Here is a 7,402-nt window from a genome sequence, read left to right on the forward strand (position 1 = left end):
AGAGGTAGGTATCTTTTATGCTTATTATAGAAGATACAGATGATTTATTAAAGTAAAAAGTAAAGCAAAAAAGAAAAACTTTACACCTTACCCACTGTCTTTTAAATTTGTCTAACCCAGGGTTGGCCAAGGACTGCTGGATTTACCTGTCTGCAGCTCCACAGATAATATTGCCATTCCAGGCCATGTGTATCCATCCTAAATATCAAGGTGGTCATCCATTCCAGCTAATGACTTTTGATGATTTATACTAATTTAAAATCACAGGTACTACTAAACACAATGACTGCAAGGGCAATTCAACTCCTTCAGTACTAAGACTTCATCTTGCCTGCCAATATAGGGGCTTATTACAACCCAAATGAGGCTCAAGTTCCAGGCGCCCCTCTATCTGGAGGGAGCAGAGGGCACAACTAGGGGAAATTAGAAGACCATTTTTGCAACCACACCTTAATAATTACCCCCTCAGACAACCACGCTAATTATGCAGAGGCCCAATATGCCCCCTTTAAACAAACAGTACAGTCTTCTGAAAACCAACCTTGAAAAGTATTAATTATTAAACAGAAACTTAGGCTACAGCCAGGACAGACTTTCTGCTGGCACAGTATCTTCCCTTGGGAGACTTGTTCCAACCCTATCCCTGCAGAATGCTTGCTAATCCTCGGATATGAAAACTTGACTGTGGAGTCTCATTGACATAAAAAGAAATTTCTTGGGCTGGGGATTTAGCTCAGTTGGTAGAGTGCTTTCCTTGCATGTACAAGGCCAAGGGTTTGATCCTCATCACCAGGAAAAAAAAAAAAGACCTTAGGGGCAACCCTAGACCAGTCCCATGGTCCCTTCCAGCCTCTGACAGGGGCTACATTAACTGGAACCCTATTCACATGGGGATTTGAAAATAAAAAAACTAACTTACATGTTCATTATTGAAACTAGTTTCTTTGTTGAACAAATTCCTACTTGTGCCTACCAGCTCACTGGACAGGAACGTGTACACTAGTCTATCTAGCATAGCCCCTAGTAATAAGACTCTAATCACACCTTTCACATCATCCATTAGAGCTAAGCAGGATATACAACTAATTCCTTTCCAGGTGGGATTAGGAATAACTGCTGGAGTGGGTACAGAGATAGGAGAACAATCTTCTCCCCTCTCCTATTTTCAAGTTTTGTCTGAAGATCTAATAGCCTCAGGGGCAGAGAGCAAGCCAGGCAAGTGGGTGGCAAAGGCCTTCAGGACACGGAGAGGGGGAGCCAGCCTGGGCTGAGGAGGAGAGTGGTGGGGGTGCGTGTGTGCATGGTGTTGCACAGGATAAGTGCACTCCAGCACTTCCCGTGTCCTAAAGCCTTTGGATTCTCCTCATTACACCACAGCAGCTCTGGAAGTCGTCTCATTGAATTTGGGCCACCATGGAGTCCAGTTATCAGCCAGACTACTAAACAAACTTGATCTTCAAGCTGCAAGAGCTAACAACTATGACGCGTCTTGTAAGTTATCCCATATGAATCAAGAGGATCCAGGGATGGAAACTGTGATGCACACCCGCAACTCCAGCTACATGGGAGCCGAGGTGGAAAAGTCACAAGTTCAAGGCCAGCCTCAGCAACTTAGCAAGACTCGGTCTCAAAGTAAAAACAGCTGGGGGTGGGGAGTGTATCACAATGGTAGTGCTTGCCTAGCGTGTTCAAGGTCCTAAGTTCACTCCCCAGAACTGGGAGGGAAATAATAGTTGATCCTGGCTCTTACGGCTTGGATATGAGGCATCCCCCAAAGCCTCTGTGTAGGAATACTCAGAAGCAAAGTGACAAAATCACGAGAGCGGCAGCCTAATGACAAGCTGATTAACAGGCCCATGTTGTATCCCGTCTTCTTTGGTAAGTACCCTTAGATGTCACATCTATTCCCCAGTTTATGCTAATTACAGGAGTGAGGCTTTGCAGCTCTACTGGGGTGTGATTGGGGTCCTCCAGAGTCAGCTTTCACACTCATCTCCCCAGAGCACCAGGCTCAGCAAAGGTCTCGGGGTTGGGGAGGGCGGGCTGTAGGTCATGGGGCCCTCACAAGGCACCTCCCATGGGTGGCCTACACGACCGTAGGCTAGTTACTGGGGAACTTGGGCAGCCTAGGTAGTGTCCACAGCTGTGTCACCAGGAGAGGCTGGAGACACAGGTTTGAGCTGAGTGTCCTGAGTAACAGGTGGGACTTGATGGAGAAGTGGCAGCCCCCAGGCTTCCAGACAACCCAAGTAATTCACAGGGTCCCCCACCTCTGGGTCACTGTGGGGTGTGGCTCATGAGGGCAGGAGAGGACTCCACATTTCTTCTCCGAAAAGGACCCTAGTGCTGTGCATATGGATCACCAGTTATCCATTAATAGTACTATTGCTCAAGCCATGGTGGCTCCTGTAAGGTTCATCCTTGTCCCCAGTCCCAAAGCCTCTGTCCCTGCCTTTTGGGAAAGACAAACAAGGGAAGAGGTCAGTGCCCCAAGCCACCTGCCACTCTATACAACACCACACTCGTAGGCAGTGGAGTGCGGGGTCACCACCATGTCTGTGCTGGTGGCCTCCCTGCTGCTCTGGGGTAAGGCATTGGGGTCTGGGCTACCCTGGGACAGGGCTATGTGAATGGAGCATCATGGGTGCTGTCTCTGCAGGTCTCACCCTGGACCCAGCAACCAAGGCAGCCGTGGGTAAGTGCAGGGCTGGGGCCTGGGGGACAGGGGGCCCCCCCAACTGTGGGGAGCCCCTGTCCCCCAGCACCAAGTTGACCTAGCGTCCCCTGCCCCAGTATTTGAGACCAAACCCAGCCTGTGGGCAGAGCCAGAATCGCTGCTGGAACCCTGGGCCAACGTGACCCTGCGGTGCCAGGCCCGGCGGGCCACCCTGGACTTCCAGCTGCTCAAGGGTGGGGTGATGCAGGAGCTCGTGCACCTGAGCGCACCCACCATGGAGCACCAGTTCCCGCTGGGAGCAGTGACCAATGACCACCAGGGCCTCTACCGCTGCCGCTCAAGGCTTAGGGATGGGCGATGGACCGCACTGAGCAACCTCCTGGAAGTGACAGGGACAGGTGTGCAGGGCTGAGGATGGAGTCCAGGAGGCAGTGGGGCGGAAGCTGATGGGCAGTCTCCCTGCAAGTCACCTGGCTTCTGAGCCCGCTTCCCATCTGTCCCCTCCCCAGAGGGCTGAGAATAAATGGCTGAATCCCCCGAGAGGGCTCAGGGCCCGTCCCTCCAGGCTTGCTCTTGCCTCCCTTAAAAATATGCTCCACCTACCTGGGTCCCTCCCCTTTTCAGAGTATGGGGTCCAGGTCCAGGTGAGCCACCCGGGTCCGAGTCAGGCAGAACCACTCCCCCCCCCCCCCGCCTCTTCCACAGAGCCCTTGCCCCCACCTTGGCTCTCCACGGAGCCGGTGCCCTGGATCACACCCGGCCTGAACACCACTCTGCTGTGTCACGGGGGGCTGTTGGGTGTCACCTTCCTGCTGAGGCGGGAAGGCGACGATGAATTTTTGGAGGTGGCTGAGGCCGGGCAGGGCAGAGAGGTCACTTTCCCAGTCCATCGGGCCGGCAATTACAGCTGCAGCTACCGGACCCACACCGCAGGTGACCCCTCTGAGCCCAGCGCCACTGTGAGCATCGAGGAGATGAGTGAGTGTTGACCCCCCAACACTGAGACCCCGCGCGGGGCGTGGGAATTCAGAGAAGGAAGGTTGCTCCTGAGGCTGCTGGGCAGACTGGCGCCACCGCAGCGACCTCTCTGCCTCGCAGCCACGCCTCCGCCGCCAAGTTTAAATGCACAGTTCCCCGAGGTCCTGCGCCCCGGCGACCGCGCGACCCTCATCTGCGTGGCGCCCCTGGACGGCGTTCACTTTCAGCTGCGGCGGCGCGGAGAGGAGTTGCTGGTCCCCAGGAGCAGCACCAGCCCGGACCGCGTCTTCTTCCACCTGAACGCGGCGGACACGGGGGACAGCGGTCCCTACACCTGCCGCTACCGGCTGCGCTCCGAGGAAGCCGCCTGGTCCGCGGACAGCGCGCCCACGGAGCTGGTGTGGAGCGACGGTGAGTCAGGCGACCGGCGGGCGCACGTGGCCCTCCCGGAGCCCGAGGGAGAGGTGGGACCTGCGGAAGCGCCTTGCAGATGGTCCACGCGGCAACACCCAGGCCCCGCTGGGAATGACTGGGTCAGGCGGCGGGTGTGGCAGGAGCCATCTGTCCCGGGGCCAGGGCGGGCGGCGGGCATCGAGCCCCGGGGCCGCAAGTCCAGGCTCGCTGAGGCTCACACCGTGGGCCCTGGACCGCGAGCCCCAGGAGCGAGTTCCCGGGCGCCGCAGACCCCGCGGTGCCAGCCCCCGACCGAGGGCCGTCGGGCCCCGGGCGCCAAGCCGCCTCCTGGGAGCCGGTGTTCCTGGACGGGGAAGCGCTGTGCGCTTGGCGGCAGGCGGTCCTTCGCGCGGCGGGATGTCTATAGCGGGAGCTGGGTCCCGGCAAAGGCAGGGACAGCTCGAGGCCCAGCCGCCCTCGGCCAGGTCAGCCTCCTTCTCTTCCATAGAGACGCTGCCCGCGCCGGTGCTCGTGGTGGAGCCGGAGGGCACAAGCCCTGCGACCGGCTCGCTCGTGCGGCTGCGGTGCCGCGCGCCCCGGGCGGGGCTGCGCTTCGCGCTGAATCGCGAGGGCGCGGGCGGGCTGCGCCTGAGTGGCCTGCTGAGCCCCGCGGGGCCAGAGGCCGTCTTCGAGCTGCCCGAGGTGTCAGCCGCGGACACGGCCAACTATAGCTGCATCTACGTGGACCCGACGCCGCCCTTCGCGGGCTCGGCACCCAGCGTGCCTCTGGAACTGCGCGTAGACGGTGAGCACGGCGCGGGCAGGGCGTCTGCGTGACGCTCACTCTCCCTCCTCCGAGGGCCCCGCAGCGCCTCCAGTTCTGGCCGTGGGCTCCAGGTGGTGCTTGACCAGGGCCTGGGGGCCAGAGCCAGGTGTGCTCTTCAAAGCCCTTTTCGGGGGCCAGGGGTGATTCTCCCGAGCTCCGGGGTTCCCTCGTGGAGGTCTCCTGGGGAGGAGGCGGGCCGGAGACCGCGCCCTGCCGCCTGACCCTTGGGCCGTACACCGCGGAGAACGCCATTTCCTGGATGGCTTCTTCCCTTCCATGACGCTGGGGGCCCCCACGGAACCTCGGGGCAGGCCGGGCCTGGGGGTCCCGTCGTCCTGGCGGACGTGACGCAGAGGCCAGATACAGACGTGACAGCGCGACGGCTGGGTCGCGGGGCAGGGAGTGGAGAGGCAGACCCGCCGCGGGCACGGGGGTCTCGGGAGCGGCCAGGGCCTCACTGCGCACTGCGCGCAGGGCTGCTTCCCCGGCCGCGGCTCCGAGCCCTGTGGAGCGGGCCGGTGCCCGCGGGCCGCGACGCCGTCCTGCGCTGCGAGAGTCACGTGCCAGACGTCGCCTTCGAACTGCTGCGCGCGGGCGAGGAGGAGCCCTCGGTGACGTTCCGCACGGCGGGCAACTCGGCCGACCTGGTGCTGGAATTCGTGGGGCCCCAGCACGCGGGCAACTACAGCTGCCGCTACCACCCCTGGGGGGCCGGCTCCTTCCCGTCGGGGCTCAGCGACCCGGTGGAGCTCCTGGTGGCGGGTAAGCACCGGGCAGGAGGCCCGCGGGGCACCCGAGGGGGCGAGGCGGGCCACCTACCACGCCCCTTCCTTCCCAAGGGGTGTCCCGGGCAGGGGCCCAGGCCTGGCTCCTGTCTCACTTCTCGGGTCTTATTGCCTAGGACGCTGATTCCGCTCTGGACCCACGTAGGTCTGCCACCCTCCTGCTGCAGCTGATGGCCACACCCTGGGAGGCTGGCAGCCTGTCCCTCGTTTCTCCTAGAAGTTAATAAATGTCAAGAATGTTTAAAACGTGTCTTTGTCAATAGGTTCAGAATTGAGATCTGTGTCCTGAAAAGTGGATGGGCTCTGGATTGGATCCTGAGGGTGGAGGACTAATTCTGGGTCCACACTTCCCAAAGTCCCTTTCTTTCTTTCTTTTTTCTAATATTTACTTTTAGTTGTAGTTGCATACCATATCTTTATTTGTTTATTTTTATGTGGTGCTGAGGATCGAACCCAGGGCCTCGCGCATGCTAGGCAAGCGCTCTACCGCTGAGCCACAACCCCGGGCCCCCCAAATCCCTTTCTTCCGCCTCCTCCACCAAGCTGCCTCCTACTCCCGAGGCACCTCTGTTCCGCCTGGCAGGTAGCCTGTCTCCAGACCTCCCAACCCTGCTTTGACAGGGGCAGTCCCCACACCAGGCTGCATTCTGTGGTCTCCTCCTCCAAGTCTGATGGTGGTCCTGGATGGTGCCGGCAGAGCTGTGTAAGCCGCTGGACTCTCCCACAGCTCTGACAACCCCGTGGACCACTGCTTGGTCCCTGCCTAGAGCTGGTTGGTGAGGTCCTGGCACACAGTAGGTGCGTTAGCATCATTAAGTAATGATAAAGTGTTCTGTGATGTCTATAAATGACTACGTCTTCCATGAATGATGTGAGCTCTTTCTCTAGCTGGGGGCTTATTAAATATATATATATGATTAGAGAGAGAGAGAGAGAGAGAGAGAGAGAGAGAGAGAGAGATGGAACCCTGGAGTGCTTAACCATTGAGCTACATCCTAGCCTTTTAAAAACTATTTTACTTAAAGTCAGAGTCTGGATAAGTTGCCGAGGCTGGCTTTGAACTCACCATCCTCCTGCCTCAGCCTCCCCTGCTGCTGGGATTACAGGCATGCACCACTATGCCTGGCTCAATTTTAAAAATGTTTTCAAAGAACTTTGGCTGTGTTAATTTTTCTATTGTCTGTTTTGTGTGTCATTCCCTTTCTTCTATTTCCGACTTAATTTTTCTGGGCCTGGAGTTTCACTTTCCAGAATGTTTATAAATTCAATTTAATATAGGACATTCTTTGGTTAATTTTAGTAGCTTCTGACTTTCAAGGCAGCAATTTCATCTAAGTTTTTTGATATAAGTGTACAGAGGTATTTGATATGTTCCTTTATTGTGCTTTTAATATCTGTGCTATAGCCTGTGTCATTCTTGATGTTAGTACAGGTTAAGTATCTCTTAACCAAAATGCACGGGAACAGCTCTTCTCTCTGCCCTCTTCCTCTTCTTTCTCTCCTCTCTCTACCCTTTCTCTCTCTTTCTGCCCTCCTTCTCTTCTCCCTCTGCCCCTCCTTCGGGCAGCCCCCTAATAAAATCTCTTGGTTGAATGTCCATCTCAGGTGAGTCACTCACCTTTCATTGGTGCCCTGACTCGGATGGGGCTCCCCTGCCTTTAGCAGGATCCCATCCCATCAGAGATCACCTGAGCGGAGACCAACCTACGCCCATCTTCTCCATCGCCTAATTCGCATCCACCA

At 57.2% G+C, this 7,402-nt stretch overlaps 1 protein-coding gene across 4 annotated transcripts; it reads left to right on the forward strand.

Annotated features, from left to right (window-relative positions):
- Positions 1-1,722: 1,722 nt before the first annotated feature.
- A1bg (alpha-1-B glycoprotein) lies at positions 1,723-5,905 on the forward strand. Of its 4 annotated transcripts, none has more exons than XM_046430985.2 (8): positions 1,726-1,878; positions 2,660-2,695; positions 2,794-3,075; positions 3,383-3,655; positions 3,776-4,066; positions 4,557-4,853; positions 5,349-5,636; positions 5,776-5,905. In XM_046430985.2, exons 1-8 carry the CDS (start codon positions 1,857-1,859, stop codon positions 5,781-5,783), a joined length of 1,497 nt encoding a protein of 498 aa, XP_046286941.1. In that variant the 5' UTR covers positions 1,726-1,856; the 3' UTR covers positions 5,784-5,905. The 4 variants fall into 4 exon arrangements, with proteins under 4 accessions (XP_058430733.1, XP_046286941.1, XP_058430732.1 ...); XM_046430984.2 differs by lacking the exon at positions 1,726-1,878 and adding an exon at positions 2,435-2,586; XM_058574750.1 differs by lacking the exon at positions 2,794-3,075 and having other exon boundaries at positions 1,723-1,878.
- Positions 5,906-7,402: the final 1,497 nt, after the last annotated feature.

Source organism: Marmota monax, unplaced genomic scaffold (genome assembly GCF_021218885.2).
Source record: "Marmota monax isolate L192 unplaced genomic scaffold, Marmota_monax_Labrador192_F-V1.1 WCK01_AAM20220418_F8-fsc00215, whole genome shotgun sequence".
NCBI classification, from domain to species: Eukaryota; Metazoa; Chordata; class Mammalia; order Rodentia; family Sciuridae; genus Marmota; species Marmota monax.

Bases quoted from the DNA above. Each gene is read 5' to 3' on its own strand.
- A1bg (XM_046430984.2), top strand. From the start codon at position 2,553: ATGTCTGTGCTGGTGGCCTCCCTGCTGCTCTGGG. The intron at 3,656-3,775 runs GTGAGTGTTGAC...TCTGCCTCGCAG, and splicing joins TGTGAGCATCGAGGAGATGA to CCACGCCTCCGCCGCCAAGT. The intron at 4,067-4,556 runs GTGAGTCAGGCG...TCTCTTCCATAG, and splicing joins GGAGCTGGTGTGGAGCGACG to AGACGCTGCCCGCGCCGGTG.